Raw genomic sequence first — 23356 nt, forward strand, 5'->3', positions numbered from 1 at the left:
ACCTCTTGAAGTGCAAAGTATTATTTTGGAGGTGGGAAGAACAACAGCCTCTATAGAGCTAATTCTCTTTACATGCCCCCACAAATGCATGCACCAACAGCTGTTGTCATTGATTCCTTTCCCAAACTAATCTTGGATTTTTGCTGTCATTGTAAGGCTGAACTTTTTTGCTGCTGTGAAGGACTTAAACTTGGATTTTGTTCTCACTAGGAAACCATTACTGGACTTTAGTTTCTACCTGAGCAGTACTTAAGTGAAGGTTGTAAGATAAATATATACAGTTATAATTTGTGTGACAAAAGTTGGCTGGTGTTTTTCTTGTTGGCATTTGTGTTTCCAGCACTTACAAGAAATATAACATCAATTTCAACCAAACCTGAAAAGAAAAGCTTCAGATAGTAGAAATCATACTCACTATTTCTGTTAAGACACTGACATACAAACAGACTGCATGGGTCCATCTGCAGAAGAAATATTTAGTGAACACTTTGGGCTTTACTGCATTATTATTAATAGCTCATCATTTCCATCAAATAAACTCTTTTCTGTGTCTTATATTCTCTGAACATTAAATGTCTGCCACTTTTTTTCTTCTAGCAGTTTTACCTTTCCTGCTTTCTATGCCATAATCACTAGACCAGCTCCTTTTTTGTGTGTGTTTTTCTTTCCATTTGTTGTATATTGTACCTTCCTTCTTTTCTGCATATTAGCTTCTTGACTTACATGGCTCTACTTCTCAAATGTGGTTTTTAGAGCTTCAAGTAAAATAACCAATTACTTCTTCGTTTGCATTTTTGTCCCAGTAGGTGTGGCTTAGTTGTTATTTTGACATACTAAAAAGCCTGAATTTACAACTGTACTTTTTAATCTTGTTTGTATTTTATTTCATCTAAATGCAGTTCAGTTGTGGCCTCTAAGTAGGTATTAGTACATTATTTGCATAGTTGTTTCTTACTAATTTATTGGAGGGAAGTAGAATACAGAATTTCCTAGGTTTAAATAAAATACATCTTGTAATACATAATTTACAGAAAAGCTAATGATATTTTAGTACAAGCAATGTAACTACAGTTTGACTGTCATAGCCAAGGTCCCCAGTGATGATGTAGCTTCATCTTTTCTACATATTGTAGATAGTTAACAACTGATCATTGACTTGATCATCCTGTTCTCTACTCATGTGGTAGTCTGTAACAGATGTCAACTAGTAAATAGGCATTTGGATTATCTGTTAGAACGTAGATCTGTGAGCATTTAAAATGTTTGCTTTATGAGTTTTCTGTAATCCAGTTATTAAAGTGCTTGATAGAGCTCTCTGTATGTAGTATTTCAAGACACTTGAATACTTACACCACTATCTACTGTAGCCACTTCTCTGTGACAGTGATTTAGCACAGGATATTTATCAACAGCTTTAAGCAGGAGCAGGTCAGGTAACAATAGCAGTTTAGTTGGGACAGAGTAGGGCTTACTGTGGACACATTCTTGATGCTTTCTCAACCTCTGTAGGGTCTCATTGCTGAGGTTAAACTGCTAATTTAAAGTGTGCTTGTATATGTCTTTACAGTAGTTACAGCTTTGATTGCGATGCAAAAACATGTATAGGATTATATATCTTGGCTCTGGAAAGATAATATAAAGCTTTATCTTTTCTATTCCTTGCAAAACACTTTTCATTTTACTTAATAGATTATCACAGTTGGAAATCCTCTGTCTTCCCTCAATGCATTAAACTATTGTTACTTTCCTGTGTTCTGTTCTGCTCAGATGTTTGTGGATAGTGTCCACATTTTTGTATAGGAATTTTACTCACTATGGTAAATAATGACTTTTTTACATATTTTGTATTTGCTCTTCTCTGTAGATTTCAGTAGTATAAATTCCTTTAGTTGTATGACAACTTCATTATCATAAACAATATATATTTTGTTCTGCATGTTTATATGTTACTGATTTCTCTCCATATGTTTCTTTTGGTTCTCAGGGTGACCAAACTTAGTGATCTTCCTGCTTCATATAGCACAAGCATCCTATAAGAAAACTATCTGGTTTTTTGAAAGTGTGAAGAGGCTGTGTAGGAGAAACTTATCAGTCATTGTTTTAGTCTTTTTAAACATGTGGTTTTGTTTTTGAAAAAAATGTGCCCACTTAACATTAACAGTTTCCCCACTTGCTTGCTGGGTTCTGAACTGCATGCAATTCATCATTTCCCAAGCGTTTTTCCTTGCACTCATGAGGTCTGTTCATGCTAATAATCTGAGCCACCTGGGATTGACAGACACTGTTCACATCAATGCAGGATTGTATGGGTGTTGATGAAATCTAGGTTTCCTGCATGTTTGAGTATTTTCAGCACCGTCCAACTCCACAGTGTGCTACAAGATACTTCTCAAAAGCTTCTCCCTGTTCCCAGCTCTCTTCTGCATGCTTGCTGTGTGGTGGAAGCTTTATAGAATTCACAAAATATTGAAACTGTATTTTACATATGGGCATGTATATGCATACTTTTGCATCAAGTCAGAGCTCGCTAACATAGTTCTCTTGGAAGCTCAGGACTGCTTTAGGAAACTGTATGCTATGGTCATTGGAGTTAGTTTGTTTGGGATTTTTTTTCCCTGTTTGGTATATTTTTGCAAGATTTATCCAGGTTTCTAGTGATACTTTTTCAGTTATTTTGAAAATCCTTTTCCAGATCCAAAAGTTTTTTGGTGGGTTTTCTTTTTCTTTCTTGGTATCTGATTTCATATAGGAGACCCTCATTAAGATTCTGTAAGCCATTTTGTATTGTTTGGTTCTACCATAGCAGTTGCGTGCAAAGGTGATGAGAGTTGCAAAACAGTAACCAGGTGTTTAATTCGAGAGTAACTGAGCCTCAAATATGAGATTGAAAGTAGTTTTAATAGTGTAGTCTTTAGTCATTGTTACAACCCTGCTGAAGCAAGGAATTGTGTCTTGATAGCACCTGACAATCTCAAGTTCTCTGATTGGCCCTTCTGTCTTGGTAGAAATGCCATTCCTGGATGAAATTCTTAACGTACTTGTTCTCTGAATTCAAGCAATGTATTGCAGTTATACCTTAGTTTTGTGTTGTCTTGCATAGGCACAGATTCTTCGTTTCATTTTAAGTGCAGTAGATACCTGTAGTTACTGTTTTCTATATAATTTTTGTGTCCAGTGGTTGAGTTATTGCTGGTTTTGACAACCTACTGAAATGGGTGCAGTTGTTTTTCTCAGAAATAATAGGGTTTGCTTTAATAATCAACACAGCTCCTATTTTACTAACTTGCATGAATGCTGTCTTACCTAGTAACACTTGATAGCTGTAGATATTCTGTGGTAATTAAAAATATAGAGGTGTCAACACAGCTAGAGGCTAGCTTTATCTTAATACTTAAGAGGTGATATTAAGATTCTTCAGTGTTTTTTGAAGTGAAAATAAGTGCATTAAAAGAAACTATTAAAATAAAAAGTAGGCTAAGTACCGGATTAAAGAATCGGCTCTAAATTTATGTTGTTTTCTCTCTGTGGTGTACTAAAAATCAAAGTAAGCTAACATTTTTTTCTTTAGAGTTCTAGACAACTTGCATCACGATTTCATGAACAGTTTGTTGTACGTGAAGACCTAATGGGTTTGGCCATTGGCACTCATGGTGCTAATATTCAGCAAGCCAGAAAAGTCCCTGGGGTGACTGCTATTGATCTTGATGAAGATACTTGCACATTCCATATTTACGGAGAGGTAAGTTCCCTTCTTCAGCCTTTCAGAAAAAAAAAAAAAAAAATTGGGAAAATGGATCTCATTTCTCTCATACATCTATCTATTTTTAGGATCAAGATGCAGTGAAAAAGGCAAGAAGTTACCTTGAATTTGCTGAAGATGTCATACAAGTCCCAAGAAATTTAGTAGGTATGTCAATTGTGGAGGCTAACTCTGTGGTAGTAAGGAAAAATGCCTTCTGGGAACTGCGTTTTACTTTTAGAACGGTGGCAGGATAAAAGTTTGAAGAAGTTCTCTTTGTGAAAGGGTTCTAGGTGGTGCAAAGCCTTGAGGTTTGGGGCTTTTTTGTTTTGCTTTCCAGTTCCATGCAGAATTTTTACAGATACATTTAACTTCAGTACATTGTAAGAAACTATCTCCTGGTTTGCAGTTCAGGGATATCTTAAACTAGAAGCAATGTGCTGATGTTTAAATACGAAGTAGAATAGCTTCTGGACTGAGCCAAAGCATTAAATTACTTCCTTCAAAGATGTCTAGAGATTAGTTCAGCTATGCGATAGATGAATCTGCAGGCTCATATTTTCCTAGTATATTTTGAATCATTTCTTTGACTTTTATTTGTCTCTTTTTCCTGTCCTTTTACATCTGAAACACAGTTTGTTCAGAAGCAGCACTGTGGGATGCTAGTTAAGGTACCCAATGATCAAGAAAATGCCCCAAAGACAATCTAATAGATTTCTATTAACAAACACCCTAAAAAAGTCCTCAAGAATGCATGCTGCCCTTGAGGGTGGGGGGTGAGGGGGGGTGTCTTTTAATGAGCTTTTGATGCTACAAAGCAACATAAAAATACATGGCTTAATTCAGTAGGTAAGAACAGGGAAAATACTACATGCTATAACATACTTCTAAAAGCAAATATTTTAATAGGTTGTCAAGCAGTGTATGAAAGCTGGTGTTGAAGCAGTGTGAAATTCTGCAATGGGACAAATACTTACAAATGTGGTGCCTCAGCTCTGGAACTGATTTAAAAACAGTAGTTTTCCCTTCCCCACTCCTTCCTGATTCTACTGGTAATAAGTAAAAATGATAAGCTGCCATCATTATTTTAACTTGAGGTTTTAATTTCTTTGTTTATGTTTTCTGTTTAGAACTTTGCAATTATTTCTGTTTTGGCAGTTTTTCATTTCTACTCTGCTTCTTGGCCTTGATCCTTTAGAATATAAAATTCCTTTAGAATATAAAATTGGCTGAACCATATGTTATGTCCAAAATAAGCTATGTTTGATAACTAGCTTTTCTAAATTTCTAATAATTTGCCAGAAAACTAAATAATTTATTGTTTAAAAAGGCAGAAAGCTTTTTCCTTTTACATTATTGATATGCTGAATTTTATCTAAAGAAAATGCAAACATCTGGCTTTTTCTACTTAATTATCCTTTAAAAAATTTCAAACCAAATAAAAATAAAACAACAACAACAAAAAAACCCACCCAAGATGTTGCTTTTTTTTTTTTTTTTTAAAGGCTGTATGGAAGTTTATAACCTGAAACATAGGTAAAAATATAAGCATACAGTCCTTAATTGTTTTTAAAGATTTTTATGTATGTTGCTGAATTCTAACTAAAACCAAATATTTAAAAATATATATTTTTTCATTGGGACAACTGATGTATGGCTCTTTTTTCTTTTTTTTTTTTTTTTTTTGGTTGGTTGACTTTTTTAATCACTACCAAGGCTTTTTCACATTTATTAGTAAGTTGTTATATTTGCCAGTGATGTGTAATGGAATAAAGTACTCAGAAGAAGCTTTTGACTCTCAGAGCAGCCTTTGTCATCAAGGAAGAACTTATTGGCCATCTTCTGTCATGTTTTCTAGAAATACGTAGGATTTAAATAATGATGGTAGAAAAATTGAGATACAAAAACGAAAATTTAATTAGTCTTGAACAATAGGAACAATGTCCTATGTGATTAAAAGTGGGTTTTAATTTGCTCTTCATGGATTAATTGTATTGGCACAACAATAGCTTGTCATGCACTCAGTGTTTTTTGCCCTCATTTCAGTGATGTGCCTGTGAAAAAGATTACATTGCAAGTTTTCCCACAGTTTCGTTAAATAAAATCTTTATTTCTGTTACATGCAAAAACTATCTTTTACATCACTCTTAAGCTTTTCTTTAGTGCTATGATATGGCCTTTCCTCATTACCTCCCAAGTAGCTCAGTGTTCTGTCAATTTGCAGACACCAAGTTATTTTGCTGAGGTTGGAGAGGACTGAAGTTTTCATTTTCATTGTCTCAGATTAGAATGTCTGGTTCCTAAGATAAATGTGTGCATTACTGGCATTAGAGTGTAATTTATTTCCAGTTTTATCTTTTTAATGAATTATAAACTATTTTCAAATATCTCTTAAAAAGCTCAGTTTCAGAGGAGAGAACTTTACATCTGGCTCAAACAGCTTCTTCAGTAGTATCAGAAAACTTCATCAACTAAAATTTTTGTGAAAGAACTAAGAGTTTTGCTTTGTTCTCTACCCAAAAGGTAGCTACAGCAAATGTTAGGGCTTTTTAAAAGGGTTTTTTGGTTTTGGTCTTTTGGTTTGTTTGGGGGTTTCTTAATGCAACCAGCAATGTTTGTTTGTAAATCACTGAAGTTACTTTAAACCTACCAAAGCAAAGCCAAATAAGCATGCAAAATACTGGATATTTCTGTAATCGAGATGTGTAATTTCAAATAATTTCATGCAAAGGGAAGGCGTTTGTGATTTAATTTCCTTTGGTCTCTTATAGGAACTTTGAAAAAGAAGGAAACTGTACTTAGTGACAAACTTTCATAATAAAGTACCTCTCTTCCTCTGTGCGGCAGTGGTTGCCTTGGAATGTTACCAAAGTTAACACTCCAAGCTTACTTAGTTCGTGCCTTGTTAACTGTATCTTTGTTGTGGAGTATTAAGTAATTTTTGACAAGTTCTTGCACTGGTACTAAATACTCTTGTTTAATTATAGTAATACTGTCAGGTTTTGGGGAAAACCCTGAAGGTGCAATGTTCTGTATGTTCTCTCTGTAGGAAAAGTAATAGGAAAAAATGGAAAACTGATTCAGGAGATAGTGGACAAATCTGGTGTTGTAAGAGTGAGAATTGAGGCTGAAAATGATAAAAATATTCCACAAGAAGAGGTATGTTTTCAGTTAATGTGACTTCTGTATGTGTTAATTGGTGGTTATATTTTACCCAATGATAAAATAAATTCTTCCTTATATTTGTAGTGGTAAGGTAAAGTTTTGATTAATATGTGTTTTTTCTGATGGAATCTATATTTCACTATTAATGCTGAGGGGCGTTTTTATATAAATTTGGCTTGCATATGTGTGTTTGAAAAACGCTTTGTGAAATTTTTTGGTGATATATCTTCTTAGAGATTTCATTTTATTCCTGTTCGAAGCAGTGACTCTGTTTCGCAGCACTTGCTAAGCTGTAAATCAGTATATGTGAAACTTACTGTTTTCATTCATTAATTTACTTTGAGTTTGATCTCTAAAGGTTTTACCTGGTTTAAATTTTTATTAGTAATTTCTTACATTGTAATGAAAACGTTGTGCTTTATATATAAACCTCTCTTAAATATTACCTAAATTCACAATAGCCTGTAAATCATAACCTAAAGAAAAAACAAGCATGACCAATGTGAAACTCCAGGTTTGTGCATGAAGGATATCAGCGTTGTTAAGGGCCTTAACAAAGTCTAGAACTTTGTAATTTGAAGCACTTTTATGTGGGGCTGTGTTGAGGGGAAAGGTTGCAGGTTTGCAAGGAAAGCTTCAGGCATGAAGCTTTTAACATCTCAAGGTAAAAAGATGCCCTGCAATTTCAAATGTGAAATGTGCTTAAAGAAAACTGAACTGTCTTTAATTTACCTGGAAGTCTAAATATGTACCAGGTAGGGAACCTTTGCTACTTTGAATAAGGTATAAAATACGTTTCTGGAACTCTTATGTTCTTGCTTAAGTAGTTATTTCATCTTTTGTATTATCACTGTAAAACTATTATTGAAGACCCATAATCCAATTTCCATCTTCCTGTAAATGGTGGCTAAGCAATTAAGTAATTTTTTCTACTACTTTACTAGTTTTACATCTATTTTAAAAGGTAAAATTGTCAGTGTTTAGATTTAAAGGATTCACTTCTATGTCATATTTAATTTCTAATGATAAATTCTTGCAGCATAGAATTCTTGAACTAGCTTAATAAGCAAGAGGGTGCTATTATTGCTGCAGGCTAAAACTTTCAAACATTTTTAATGTCAGCCTACAGAATAATAGAAGGGTAAAAGAGCAAGTAGTCATGGCTACAATTAGTATGTCAGGTTTTCTTTTTTTCTTCTAGCTTGAAAAGCTTATTTGTTGATGCTCTTCAATCCAAAATGCAGCTTTTAAAGATTAACTTGAAAGCTTTTTTTACCTGCCAAGCTCTGCATTCATACCTCTGTTTTACCTGTTAATGACATTGCTAACACTGGCATTGCTTACAGTGCTTCATGTGTTAGTTGTGTCATATCAGGAGCAGCACAGAAACCTGAGATCAAATCTTGGCAGGTAAGGGTTAGTTCTTGTAAGTTTATTTGTATTTCATATTTGAAATAAATGTGCATTAATCTTCCCAGCCCTTTTTGCAAAGAACAGTAGTTCACTTTTAAGTTTTAGTACAGGGTTCCTTTTCTTGTGACTGAGATGTTAGAATACTGCCCATAAATTTCAGGTGCAATTTCATAACTCCCATAATTTTGTAACAGGTTCTTTAGGCTTTTCATCTTTTCAAAATGAGATAGGTACTGTTTGTTATAGTAGTATATATTATTTTTATCTGTCAATTTCTTAGCACGTAAGGTCTGCTCAGTATTCACCATTGAAACTAAGTTGAAGATGGTACTTTTGCTTTGAAGACAGAAATAAGGTTCAATAAATAAGCACTTTGATGCTTTTGTATGGCTAAAATTGCTTGACATTGTTAAAAGCTCATATTCGTAATACTTGGCATTGCTACACCTAGAATCCACTGCTAAAAGCAACAAGCCATTTCCTTAAATGCCTCTTTAAGTCAGTTGTCTTGTGATCTTTTAGTAATAGATACTATGTGCTAGTTAATGCCAGTTTAGTAGAAATTTCATTGTTTATCAGGTGGTATTAAATATTTATGAAACTTAAAATACCCCAAATAATAGAACACTTCAGTCAAAGATGCCTGTGGCTAAAGGCTTTCTAATGCTCATGAAAGCTAGTGTTAGTGTTGAGATTTCTTAGGATTAGAGGATTGTGTAATTTTTTTTCCCTTGTTATTTAATGCAAATGTGTAAGATCTAACAAAAGTTGTTTGTATGTAAAAGAAAAAAAAAATCCACACAAACAAACAAACAAAACCCCAGAAAGCATAAACTATAGACTTGCCACTCTTAGGGAACCTCAGCATACTGTGCGTGTACTATTTAAGACATTTGTGTCTACAATCATTTAACTTTTGCAAAAAAAGCCCTCCTTTGAAATGCAGTCCTGTAAAGGGTATGTGTACAGTGAAAATTAAAGGTGTTTTTAGAGGTCGTGATGAGAACTAAAACAAAATTTAAATTAATTCAGTTGGTGTAGCCAGGGTCTGGCATAGGTTTCAGCAGCTGAGTGTCTATGAGACTTTCAGGTTGACTGCAGTCCAGAGTGAAGCTTATACTGCCATGCTGAGGCTGCAGCTGTTACAAGAGTCAAGTAGTTTAAAGCTAGCTCATTGGGTCTGCGTGGGCTGCAGTCACACCTCTGAAATGCTGCATAGACCTATTTTAGTGTCAGGAGTTTTGGTGTGGAAATAATCCTTGTATCTGCTGAAGTTTAGTTGTTTTCAGCACTCAGGGGGCCTTTTAGGTAGATTTCTTAGCTTGCTTTGGCTGCCTAAGTTAGTCTCTAGATATTTTATCTCCAAGTGTCATAATTTGAGGCATTAGAATTTCCAGCTTTACATTCTTGAGGTATTTGTTGAATCACTGAAATAATAATTCTTGAAAGGTAGAAGAAATGTAAGTTAGCAATCGTTACCTGAAATCCTAACTCTATTTCTTGAATATTTTTTTTGTTTGCCTTTTAAAAATTGAGAGGTCCTCAAGAAGCATCAAGTTTTGTTTTATGACGTGGTGTTAATTTGATTTACTTTTTAAAAATATCAAAGGCTTCTTTAATGATGTGTAGCCTAAAAGAACCTGGTGTGAGAGAGTAGATGTGATCAGCAAAGGTAGTATTAATTTTGAAGGGAGGAAACATGAAGTGTTTTGAATTGACTTTTTTTTACTTTTTCAGAAAAATAAATGTTGGCATTGTGATGCATATGATAAAAGCTCTTTGCATAAAGGGAATTAGTCTACATGATCTAGTTAACATAAAAATTTAAATATACTGTTGTCTCATTTTTTTTTTTTATTTATGCTTATCCATGTTGTAAAAATTGTTTTCAAGTTTTACAGTAAAAATGTTTGGTTCTCTTCAGTATTTGATGCCTAATCAATAACCATAGGACTATTGTTACTGTGTTTTAGGGAATGGTACCATTTGTGTTTGTGGGAACCAAGGATAGCATCACTAATGCAACTGTTCTTCTGGATTATCATCTTAATTATTTAAAGGTGAGGAAAATAATACTGTTCTACCACTGAAATTTTTCTATCAATACTTAAGATGGTAACAATAACATGATGATCAAAATCTGTTTGGGCCCCGAAGGCTGTTGAAAAATTAGTGTTAGAACACATTTCAGTCTAAAAAGGCTTCTTGTAAAAGCCATGTTTTATTAAAAGAATCATTTATCTGAAGGATGGGATGAAAAATAATTTTTTTCGGAATGCAAAATACAAAGTAATAAGAAAAATAAAAAAATTGATCTCAAAAAATGCTGACAACTTTATATACAAGGAATAGTCAGTCCCTCATGCAACTGCAAAGCAAGCAGCATTTTGTGCAGAGACCTTGTATGCAGTGGGCATTTTATTCTAAAACCCTAAACTGCTTGGCATCCGTTCTTTAAAATTCTATCAACCAGAAGCCTACCTGGTTATTGTACTCTGGATTTCCCTCCCTAAGGACCCTCTGTCACTAGTTTAGATTAAAGATATCTGTCTTCCATATGTGATTCTAAGTGTTTCTTTTTCTGTAGTTAATTGACATTTCATACTTGAGGATGTTTGTAGGCAATTCAGCTTTATATGTTGTGTTTGGCTTTTGGCTGTGTAACTTCTCCAGTAGTCTGCAGTGCTTGTTGTCTTTTTGTATAGGGAGCAAAAAATATCCCACATTATTGCTCATAGTTACTTTTGCTTATGGTTATTATGGCCAGGTGCTCAATCTTTGATGGCAGGGCCAGATGATAACAGTAGGGACTGCTTTGAGTTCATTTAGTTAAATACATTCTTGCATCTCTTTTGAAACCTCCAGACCATTCATAATTTGATACATGTTCAGTCTGTGCAGTAGCTATCATTGAATCTTCTAGAATGCTAAAATTTCAGTATGTAGCTAAAAAACTTCCCAGTACAGGTATCAGAGGAGTTAGAAGAAGAAACAACTTTTGTTCCTTTACTTACCTACTCGGTAACTATACCTTTTAATCCTGCTTGTGGAGCACTTGGGTTTATCAGTGTTTTGGAGCAGAGATACAGCTGCTCTGCAGCTGTCAGGTAGTAGAGGCAGAGAAGGACCGCATGAAAACATGTACTAAAAATCAAGCAAATTTTTGCACGCTCACTATTCTTTCAAAAGGTATTTCTGGTTTAACTTCTTTGGTAGCCTTAAATGGGTACTTGCATGTTAGTCAGTACTTAATTGGGTACTAACATGTGAGTGTAAAGTGTTTAATAGCCCAGCAATTGTTTTAGATTCTTCAGTTCATTGTCAATTAGGGTCACTTTATCTTAGTACTGTCCTTTCTGAACGGAAGAGCACATACAACAGTGTCTGTATAGCAACTAGAGGATAGATTCTTATCTTGGAGATTTTGATCTTGGCCTTCTCATCCCATTTAACATACACACACAAAATGTTGTCATCTTAGTGGTCTGTTGCCTTGTGGTTCAGTTGCAGAATAACGTCTTCCAGTTCACTGACAAGAAGTGGAACTGACTTGTTCCTTTAAGGTCTTCTGTGTTTCTGTGCCTCCAGGCAAAGTTTATTACGGAAACTTTTACAAAAAGATACACAATAGGGCATGAACATCAAATGTACTGTATCAACTCAAAGTAGTGAATTTCTCTATAAAAGAAGAAAGCAGACTTGGCTGGAGTGACTGTTACGTAGTGAAGGTTCAGGATCCTGAGAGAAATGAGAAAGACTAATACCAGGATCACAGCCCCAGACTTCAGGAGAGTGGACTTTGGCCTGTTCAGGGATTGGCTTGGAAGAATCTCATGGACTGCGTTCCTGGAAAGAAAACAGGTCCAGGAGAGCTGGCTGATATTTAAAGAATCAGGTTCTCCAAGCTCAAGAATAGTCTATCTTGATATGCAGGCAGTCACACAAAAGTAACAGGAGACCTGCATGGATTAACAAGGAGCTTCTGGCAAAATTCAAATATAAAAAGGAAGTATACAAGGGGAGGAAGTAAGGACACGTGACCCAAGAGGAATATAAAGGCACAATCTGAGTGTGCAGGGTTGAATTTGGGAAAGCCAAAGTCTGTCTGGAGTTGAATATGACAAAGGATGTGAAGGGCAACAAGAAGGGCTTCTGCAGGTATATTGGCAGCAGAAGGAATACTACAGAAAATGCAGGCCTGCTGGTGAATGGAGTAGGGAACTTGGTCACAAAGGAAAAGGATGAGGTACTGAATGTCATCTTCACTTTGGTTTTTTTTATTGCTAAGATTTGTCCTAAGGACTACCAGGCCCTTGAAACCAATGGGAGAGTCCAGAGCATCGGAGACTTTACCCTTCCTAAAGGAAGATTGAGTTAGGGAATGTCTGAGGGAAAAAAAAAAGGCGGGGGGGGGGGGGGGGGGGAATATACACAAGTCAGCAGGACCTGATGGGATGCATCCCTGAGTGCCAAGGGATCTTGTCAAAGTCCTAGCTGGACTAGGTGACCTCCAGAGGTCCCTTCTGATATCACTCTGAAACATCCATAAATAGCTTTCTCCCTGATTTAAAAAAAAAAAAAAAAAAAGTTGGTTGCCACTTTTTGATGTCAGCTAGACAACATCTCAAACTGACAAAAGTAGTCCCTGAGTATGTGCAGCTGTAGATAATTGTTTGTGTTTATTTCTTCTAGTAGTTATGTGTGGTAAGAATTCTGTGTGCTGGCTGTCTTTCTATGCCTGAGCTACAGCACTTTGCTCTATGCTTTTATGCTTCCTCACTTACCTAGTATTATTCATTATAATTAAGTAGAATTTAACACCAGTGTAACCTCTAGCCCTTTTTATGAAACAATACTATTACATCATAATGGTTTAAAACTTTGATATTTGTTACATGCAACAGTGTAAGAAGCTTGTGTTGGAATCTAAAAAGTTTAAATTATGCCACTGTTGGAATGCTATAAATGGTTGATATTACTGTGTTCAAAAATAAGGGAATGTTAATTTCTCTGTTTAAAGAATGTTTAACTTCCTTAAGGGTAACAATATCATAAATTTAATACTGAAGTATAGTTAATTGTATCTCTGAAAACAGTTGATCTGAGTGCTTTTTCTTGATATATCTATTTTAAACAAACCTAAACTTGCCAACTGTGCAACAGGGAAAATTGTATTGGTAACAGATTTGAACATTTGAAAGGTTTTTTGTTGTTTTTTTGTTGGGTTTTTCTTTTTTAGTAAACTAGTTACTCTCAAAGCTGAGTTACTACTTAAGTACTACATAGATTATTAGCTGCAATGCTTAAGTGCTCTTTCTTAGAATTGCATGTCTGTATATTCAGATGATTAGTGGTTACATATGACTTGCTATGCTTGTGTTTGTGTAGGAAGTGGACCAGCTGCGTTTGGAAAGATTGCAAATTGATGAGCAGCTTAGACAGATTGGAGCTACTTCTAGGCCACCACCAAATCGTACAGATAAGGAAAAAGGGTACATGACTGATGACGGTCCAGGACTTGGACGCGGTAGTCGACCTTACAGAAACAGAGGGCATAGCAGACGTGGTCCAGGCTATGCTTCAGGTAGGTAACCAGAAGTACAGTTACAGTTTTACAAGTGGCCTGTTAGTCTTTTGATTTCCTGAAAAGACTGGCCTTGGAAACAGAGCTGTTAAAACAGAAATTCAATTAATATTGAGTATTAATATTTGAAGATTTTATAGAACTTTATGCTGTAGAAAATACTCTGAAGTAAAATGTAGTGCTTATATGTAATCTAAACTTATTTCCATGCAGTTCCTGTCTCTTATAGCATGCTTCTACATTATGAACTCTTTAGGGCAAGGATTGTTGTTTTATCTATATTTTGAACAATTCCTCATAATAAAGCCTCAGTTTTCATTTGAGCATTAAAGAGGCTATCTTAATGTAAATATTTATAAGTGAAAATACTGTGTAGCTCAATGTGCAGAAAACCTATTTTCCTTATATTAAATTGAACTTTCATGTTTTTACTAGAAGAGCATAGTCACCAAAATACAGTGTTCCTCTTTAAAACCTTGTATAATTTGTTAATGAATAGTTTTCAGGATTGTGCTTCCTCACAGCAATCTATTACTTCATTATCCATAACATAGGTCAGCTGGTGTCCGTCCTGACTCAAAGGCCTGTAGTATGATCTTGATAAGACAGTCTTAGCTTATGTTCTACATAAAACAAATGTTTTTGTGCTGAAGCCCTTTTACTATTTTCAGATGATGTGAGCTCACCTGGCTAGTAACAGGGTTAGAAGGGGAAAAAATTGAGGGAAAGAAGCAGCTTTTTCAGTGAAGGTGATCTGTTAACTGGAAAAATTGTAATGACCAGTTATTTTGGAGTTGATACATTTCTAGCATTCTAGCTTTGTTCTCTGCTTCTGTAGTGTGTATTACAGGCTGTTTCATGATAGCATTTTTTTCTTTTCATAGAGGAGTTGCAGTGGTGAGGGGAGACAGGAGAGATAATACTCAGAACCTGCAGTTTTAGAAACATGAAAGAAAGTCTAGTCTATTAGACTTCTTAAGTTTTACTAGACTTACTACATTTGCATAGTAGACTCAATAATATATTGATAGGCTGATAACACCAAGTAACTATAAATGTGTGGCGCACAATTATTTAACCTTAAAGACATTTCTAAATTTCATTTATGTCTGTCTTGACTTCTTGAAGAAGTAATGTCTATTATACACATTCCTGTATTATGTATGTTATAGAGGTTGGGAAGCAAAACATCCCAGAACTGTTTATTAACAACAAAAAAATTTTTTTAATATATACTTTTTTCATTCTACTGTAGTATTTTCATGCTAAGCTACACTGGCATGTTTGGATTTTTTTTTTATCCTCTTGATAGGAACTAATTCTGAAGCATCAAATGCTTCTGAAACAGAATCTGATCACAGAGATGAACTTAGTGATTGGTCAGCAGCCCCAGCAGAAGAGGAGCGAGACAACTACCTTCGTAGAGGAGATGGGCGAAGACGTGGAGGTGGTGCAAGAGGGCAAGGAGGGAGGGGTCGCGGAGGATTCAAAGGTAAATGTAGACTTAATTTTGAAAAAGAGGTCAGTGTTGGAATCCTTAAGCAAACTCACTTCTGTCAGCCTCTTGTTTTGTCATCTGCTACAACCTTCTAGCCATCCTGGTGGCCCTCTGCTGAATTCTCTCTACTTTGCCAATCTGTTAAATTGAATATTTTTCGATTTCAGATGTTTTTCAGTTTCAGATGTGTTGAATGTTGAGCAGAGGGAAATAATCCCTTCTTTTGACACGGTGGCCACGCTCCTACTAACGCAACCCGTTATTCAGTCAGCTGTCTTTGTTGAAAGAGCACACTCATGTCTTATTCAACTTGTTGTCCACCAGGACAGCTCCTTTTGTGTGGAGCTGCTACCTACAGTCAGTCCACAGCGTGTGGTATTGCATGGGGTTATCCTGTTGAAGCTGTGTGACTTGGCATTTATCTTTAAAGCTAATGAGTCTTCTGTCAGCCCATTCCTTCAGCTTGTTGAGGTCCTTGTGATTAGCAGCCGTGACCTCCACTGTATCAGACCACCTCCCACACTTTGGTGTCATCCGCAGAATTGCTGAGGAGGCATTCCGTCCCAGTGTCTCTTCATATGTTACATAAAGCCTCTCTTCCCTATATAAATAAATTGGGATAGCATTCTCAATAATTTGCTTTCCTAGTATGCATCTTGACTCAAGTTTGTGGGCTGTGCCATCACATGTGGAGGCAAGGAATCAAGTTCTAGTTTGTCAATGGATATAGCAAAATCTTTTATAATCTGTCTTACTCATTCAACTGTCCATATTCCCATCTTCTTGTATTTTGATTTTCATGCAACAGGATTATGTGAGGTTGTAATTTATCTGTTCAATGGAAATGACCAGGCAAAAGTAAGATAGGAGACTTAAATACGTTAAATACATATATTTTATAATGTGATATGTCGTTATATTTATTTGTTCACATATTTTTGTCTACAACTCTGCTTATTTCTTGAAATGTTTTTTTTTTCAAAGTAGGGGTATTGCTTAATTTAACAAGATTTTTTGAAAGAAGGTAATGCAGAATTTAGAAAGCTTATTCATAAGCCATTAGAAAAAATGTGAACCTGTTAAACCTTACTAAAGTTGACTGTATTTCTCTCCTATGGTTAATCATTTTGTGAGAGGTGTTTTTTCTTCAGTCAGTAGACAGTTTCTTTTAAACTGTGGTGGTTTTCAACACTGGTTTTGTCTGCTTTGATTAACACCTAGGAACATTTTCTGTAGTGATTCTTGGCCCATAGTTTAAGAACTGTTGTTATATGTTATTGAGAATGTTTGTTTAATATTCTTTAGCATGAGAATTTTGAAGTAATTCGCTGTTATGCTTGCATAAATTGTAAGTAAAAGAAGATCATATGTCCTTGTCGAACAACTTAGTTAATTAAGTTTTCTTACAGGAAATGATGAACAGTCACGAACAGATAACCGTCAGCGTAACTCAAGAGATGCAAAAGGGAGGACAGCAGATGGATCTCTTGAGGTAATTTTTCTCTTATTGGAAGTCTGCACTGTTTAAAATTGTGTGTCATATACTGACTTTAGAGTCTTCAAAGCCGCAAGCGACACAGTAGCCTTGTGGTTCCTTATTCCCTAATTCCCTCATCAGATATACAAGAGTTCTATGTCATTCTGTAACATATACACAGGAATCTCAATATATGAAGTTGTTTAAAGATGCAACTTCGTAATGTTAGCTTAGCTCTCCATTTCGTTAGAACTCTGATCACAAGTCCCAAGGATTTACTAACCAGCTTGATTTCAGTCTTTGTTCTTACTAGCTTTTTGTTTTTAGCTTTTCTTTCTTGCTGCGTTGTGTATTGTTGTCTGTCGCCTATATACCTGAGGGAGGAGAATCCTTAACGCTTTATATAAAGAGAGAGTGTGTTGTAGCCAGAATCTTCAGAGTAAGAAAGATTAAACTGCAGAAACTACCTTCACTACTAAATGAAACATTTGCAATTGAAGGCTATGCAATCTAGAAAGTAAGTTAAAAATGCACATCAAGAAACTGTTCAACTCATATATTGAAATATTTTATAACCTGAAATATTTTATAGCCTTGTATAAAGATATTTCTATGATTTTTTTCAAATATGTTTTGTTGCATAAAGTTATTCAGGCTGATATTTTATGTATAGTTAAGTTTCCTCATGTGGAAACTGTTCTTGCTTCAAATTGTAACATGCAAACCTTCTACCATCTCTTACCACATAGGATGAGTTATGTTGGGAGGAAGAAATAATGAGCAGCTGCAAGCTGCTGCCTTCTGCGTGGTGTTACCAGGAGTCATGGTTCTGATGGGAGATTGAGATGACTCTTGGTTTGGTTTTAGAAAGCCTGTTTAAGAAAGGAGGGGCAGGGGAGAAATGGAACGAGTGACCAAATGCTTAGTTTTCCAAGTGGGAGTGCCGAACTTGAAGGTGTAGTACCTGAATACGCATCTGAAATGCAAACAATTAACATGCCAAAAAAAATTTTTTTATGGCCACACAACTTTTATAGTTAATCAGTAATTAACTTATAAAGTTTGAAGTAGGCGGTGGAGAATCATGGTGCTGAAAAAGAAACTAAGGCACTTATCAACAAGTCGTGATTGTTTTTTTTCTGTTGCTCTGAGATTTGGATGAGATGATATTCTATATGAAAATAAGTACTTGCATATCGTTGAAACCTGACTGATCAAGTTGTAAAAACTGCGTAATATTTCAAGGAATAAGGGCTTATCCCCCTTACAAGCATAAAAATTTTGCTTTTTTGAAATTTTTTTTGACCACATAAAAGGCCACAGAAGTCTTTTTGGTGGATTAAATGAAACTTTTTTTCAGATTCAAAAGGTAGCTGAGGAGATATTTTTTTTGAGTGTTAGTATCATTTAATGGCAGCTTTCCTGTGTTGTTTTGGGGTTTGTTGTTTTTTTTTTTTTTTCAAATATTTGTATACAGCAAGTAAAGTTGAATTCTTGAAGTGATGTTTCAAAGTTCCATCTTCAAATTTCTCTTGCACAAACATGCTGGAAAAGAATTTTTTTAGCTTCCAAGGCTAGGTAGACAGGTGGTTTTTTGGTTTTGGTTTTTTTAGGTCACAAGTATGTGGCATTTTTGAACAGAAAAGAACTCACACACTCTCCATTTCAGCTGGATACATTTAACAAAGCCATAAGAGTGTGGTACTATTTGTGTCTTCTGACTACTTAATAAATAGCGCTCCTCCCAGGCTGCTAAGGTAGCAAATGCGTAAGGGGTGGATGAAAGGAAGAGAATGCTTTATATAACTCTGACTTGTTCCAGATCAGAATTGACTGCAATAATGAAAGGAGTGTCCACACTAAAACATTACAGAATACCTCCAATGAAGGTAGTCGGCTGCGCACGGGTAAAGAACGTAATCAGAAGAAAGAGAAAACGGACAGCGCAGATGGTCAACAGCCGCTGGTGAACGGAGTACCCTAAACTGCATAATTTTAAAGTCATATTTCCTATACTGTTTCGGTAATTCCTATTCCATGTTAGAGAAACTTGTTAGGCCAAAGACAAATAGTAGGCAAGATGGCGCAGGGCATGAAATGAACATATGTTCTCTGTTAGCCTTTTTTTAACATCAACAATATGCAGTTGTTTTCAGAATAAGAAGTTATTCAAATATTTGCATAAAAATATCTGAATTTCCAAAAATCGCTTTCAAGTACATATTGCAGTTCAAAAATGAAAGATTCTTTTTTGTTTGTTTTAAAAATACTGAGCTGTGCATTGGTAAACTTTCTGTTCAGTTGTACCATTTTAACACATCGGGTCAAATTCACTGCTCAATTTCGATTTTCAGAATAAATAGTGTTTGCAGTAATCAAATTGGCTTCTGTTTTCAATCTAACTTACAAGTTCTTCATGAAATGCTATGTCGTTTTATGTCCTGTGTCAGTTCACATTCTGGTCCACCTTTTTCAATATTTTAGTGGACCCTGAAATATGTGTGATGTAACAATTGTCATTTTCATTAGCAAAAAAAGTTGTATGATCTGTGCCTTTTTTATATCTTGGCAGGTAGGAATATTATATTTGGATGCAGAAATCAGGGAAGATGAGTTGGTAACACTAAATGTAAAATATATGTAGCAATCCTTGTCAGACGTTAGTACTTTATAGACAAGTGCATGCTTTCCATAATTTTTTCCTTACATAAACATTGAGTTAGGCAGTTATAAGAATAGGAAATTTATTTTGCACTGAAGATTTGGCAAATAGTGTTATTGAAAAAGGGGTGTAATTTTTTTCTTTGTAGGCAGTACCGAAGCTTTTTTTTTTAAAAAAAAAATAATTAAAAAAAAAAAACCTTTCCATTGTGGAAAACTAAAAAACTCATTGTTACTGAGGGAACAAGTGTAGCGTGTTCACGAGCTAGTAATGTGTGCCTGCTATTTGGCCAGATGACCAGTTTAAAGCGCTGATATTTTTCATCCTCCCAAAATTTTTTTATTTGCTTATTTTAATTCGGGGGCTATCTCAGGAGAGGTAGGAGGAGAATCACCACGTGTAATGCCCTGGAAAGTACAGATACAGTAGTTGGAAATATTGGAGGTAGAACAAAAATTCATCGTATTTTGAGGTACAAGGTCTGAATTACCAGCCAATTTGAAGGTGTCACAGGATTTGATCCAAAGTACAGTTGTACACCAGGGAAGGGTGGGAAGTGGTGGGAGGAGCTGTGCTTTCTTTTATTTTTGATCACACATTAAACTTACTGGGCAAAACTGTATAAGGACCTTCATTTTAATCTATTTTTATTCAGATTATTCCAGAAGGAGAGCCACTGTTTATGTACAGAATTGTACAAACTTGACCTTGCCTCTGATGTATTTTGTGAGTTTTGTTTCTTTGGTTTTTTTCATTCTTTTTTTCCTTGCATACAGGTGAGCATACTAAAAACGGCAACGAACTGCACATGATTTAACAAATATAAAAATGTCTTAAAAAGTATTGCCAAACATTAATGTTGATTTCTAGTTATTTATTTTGGGAATGTATAGTATTTGAAAACAGAAATTGGTACCTTGCACACATCATCTGTAAGCTGTTTGGTTTAAAATACTGTAGATAATTAACCAAGGTAGACTGACCTTGTAATGTAACTGCTCTTGGGCAATATTCTCTGTACATATTAGCTACAACAGATTGGATTTTATGTTGACATTTGTTTGGTTATAGTGCAATATATTTTGTATGCAAGCAGTTTCAATAAAGTTTGATCTTCCTCTGCTAACTGATGTTGATGCAATCCTTATAAATGATTGCTTTTAAAAATCTCAACTTACAAAAAGTAGAGAGAAAGTATTTCTTTGTTTAGACTTTAACTGTAGCCATTTTTTATTTACACATTTTAGAAGACTTCTAAAATATTACCAGTTTTCAAAAATATGGCACATAATGCTCAAGAAAATGCAATCTCATTATGAAGCGGTACGGTACCTGTTGAGTTGTCACACTACATGCACTGTATTTCTCACATTCAGTGGTTGAGTTCACTAAGGTGCTAACTGGGTTAAATGTGAAATTACTAAACTACAATGACTAATTAGCTGCATTCCATTTTCAAGTGCATTTTGGGGTTATGACCTTTTTCAGTATTTGTGTGCTTAACATGTATCCCTTTCAATTCAAATTCCAGTGTTTTTAAATGTTATTAAATTTCAACAAATTAAACTGTGAATCTAAATGTACAATTTTATTTTGAAAAGTCATATTGTTAAAAAACTTGAAAGTGCAACAAATGTCTGATGCTTGAGTTCAGGTCCGTCCTATTGGTAACTTATAAAGTATGGTCTAATGAATTAAAATTATTTTTAAAATAAAGTTCTTTAAAAAGAGTGAGAGGTATTTGTGAATGATGCCAAAGTCTAAATTCAATAGGGTTAAGCTGAAAGCCTATGAATTAACAAATACTTACGAAAATAGAAAATTTGTGTTTCCTTTCTTTACTAAATGCATTTTTGTTAATGATGGTGGGAAGTTAAGATTTTCAGAGTTGGTATAAAACCTTATCAGGGAAAAAAATCTTTTTATACAGCTTTTTTGAAATGTAGATAAAAATCTCTCCTTTGAGCATTCATGAGTTCAAGAAGCAAAGAGATTTAGTTTCTTGAATACAGAAATTATTTAATTTAGTTATAGATGAGCTTTTTCAGCCTTGTGTGCCTCTAATATCAAATACTGTGTACTATGCTTTATTTCAACAATCCAGAAACAAAATTAAGTACTTCGAGTATGATACTGAGTGTAGATTCCACTTTCTTCATAGGAACACTTACTGTGAAAGATAACTTATTTTCCTGAACTGCAGTATGTTTCTCTGCAAAACCCTTTAGTGTTGAATATTAGAAGGGAATAGATTAATTAGCTTCCAGTGAGTATTCCTCAGTCACTTCAGGAACCCTGCTGTATGGTTCTGGTAAGTGGCATTCTGTATTAATCTGCAAGAGGAAAGGTGGGTCTCAAATTTTTTTTTATTCTGTTTTTTATTCTATTGTTAAAGATTTTGTCTATTTCCAGAAACAGTAAGACTTGTAGTAGAATATCTGTGTTGAGTGGTGGGGGGAGATGTTGATATTGGTTCTGGTGGCTACTTCAAAGAATTTTTTAAGAAGTGACAAGGCTTAGGTTGATGTAGTTTCTGCAGTAGTGTGCAATAAGCTTGTTTGTCGTCCGCTTGAACTTAACAGTACTTAGGTTTTCATCCTGAAAGACGCTAGTCAAAGAGTCTTTGCCAGCTGTATTCACATCCATGAAAATCAGGGCGACTACGAAAACTTTTAATACCTTAACAGTATAAGACAGCTTTATATCTGTTAGGAAAAGTGAGGTTAGTTCTTTTGAGTTAAGTGTTCTGAATAGATTTCAGTTTGACCTGCAAGGTTCTCTGTGCCAGTGTTTCACTAGACTTAAGTGCAGTGTAGCTTTCACGTCACATTTTTATGCTGTTTTCATCATTGAAAGGGTTAGATTTACTACCACAGCACTTTACTTTTCAGCAGTATGAGTCTCTCAGCAGCCTGTGGATCTTTTGCCTGCATCAGGGGATGAATCTTTTTTTCTACTCCTAACAATTTTTTTAGATGTATCCCACATCTGTCGCTCCTGCTTTCATGGTTATGAAGATCATCCATCTTGAGCAATTCGTAGTGGAGATAAATATTTGCTACTAAACGATGAATATAAATTAGTTGCCACTATTACTTTTTTATGTTGTTTAAAAATTTCTTTACAGTAGCCTTCAAAGTAGTAATTCTTGTGCTCTTTGAGGGCTGTGTGGAAGCACAAACTGTGGGGTCAATTTTCTCAGATTCTTAGCAGTCTGAAAAGTCACATATTCATGCATCAGAAATGCATCGCACTATATGCAGTGTTCCATGAGAAAAATCAATGTGGAAAATCTTAACTGCATGTGAAATCATATGCTTCAGAAAATGAAGAATGTTTGTTCCGTATTGGACGTTTCTAAGTATCTCCTCATTGGTACTGTTGAGAGTGGCTGTGTCTAGTCTGCATATAGAATGAAACAGTGAAATTGAGGATACTGTATATTGTTGCTTATATTAGCAAGGTAATGCTGCATACAAATTAGGTTGAAAAGACCCTTTAAACTCAATTAACTGAAATGAAAAAAAAACCCACAACATTTGCATGTGAATATATAACTTTATTCAAGATCACTTATCTGTTCAGATGGCTGTTGTAGCCTATGTTTTTTCTAAAACATAACGAACTGCTTTAGGCAGCTCAGCTGTTTGGAGAACTGGTGATTTTGGGGCATCTGCATTTACTTTAGATTTCTGTATTTTTTTAAATCACTGTTCCTAGTCTATTCAAAGAGCCTTTCCTTAATAAAAGGAATGGAAGTGTCCAAGACAGATTTGTGTCAGACTGTATCTGCACACCTGAAGCAAAAGTATTTGGTG

At 35.0% G+C, this 23356-nt stretch overlaps 1 protein-coding gene across 4 annotated transcripts in view; it reads left to right on the plus strand.

The window, feature by feature from the left end:
- FMR1 (FMRP translational regulator 1) overlaps window positions 1-20664 on the plus strand; it is a 34565-nt gene extending 13901 nt beyond the window's left edge. For 2 of the 4 annotated variants that reach the window (XM_029996607.2, XM_041119082.1), the window contains exons 8-15: window positions 3569-3739; window positions 3829-3907; window positions 6789-6898; window positions 10291-10377; window positions 13706-13901; window positions 15214-15393; window positions 16809-16891; window positions 18699-20664. In XM_029996607.2, coding sequence (XP_029852467.1) covers window positions 3569-3739; window positions 3829-3907; window positions 6789-6898; window positions 10291-10377; window positions 13706-13901; window positions 15214-15393; window positions 16809-16891; window positions 18699-18860 — 1068 coding nt within the window. In that variant the 3' untranslated portion in view covers window positions 18861-20664. The remainder of the gene's footprint in view (window positions 1-3568; window positions 3740-3828; window positions 3908-6788; window positions 6899-10290; window positions 10378-13705; window positions 13902-15213; window positions 15394-16808; window positions 16892-18698) is intronic. The other 2 variants (XM_029996608.2, XM_029996609.2) reach the window with 2 other exon arrangements.
- Window positions 20665-23356: the final 2692 nt, after the last annotated feature.

Source organism: Aquila chrysaetos, chromosome 21 (genome assembly GCF_900496995.4).
Source record: "Aquila chrysaetos chrysaetos chromosome 21, bAquChr1.4, whole genome shotgun sequence".
Taxonomy (NCBI): domain Eukaryota; kingdom Metazoa; phylum Chordata; class Aves; order Accipitriformes; family Accipitridae; genus Aquila; species Aquila chrysaetos.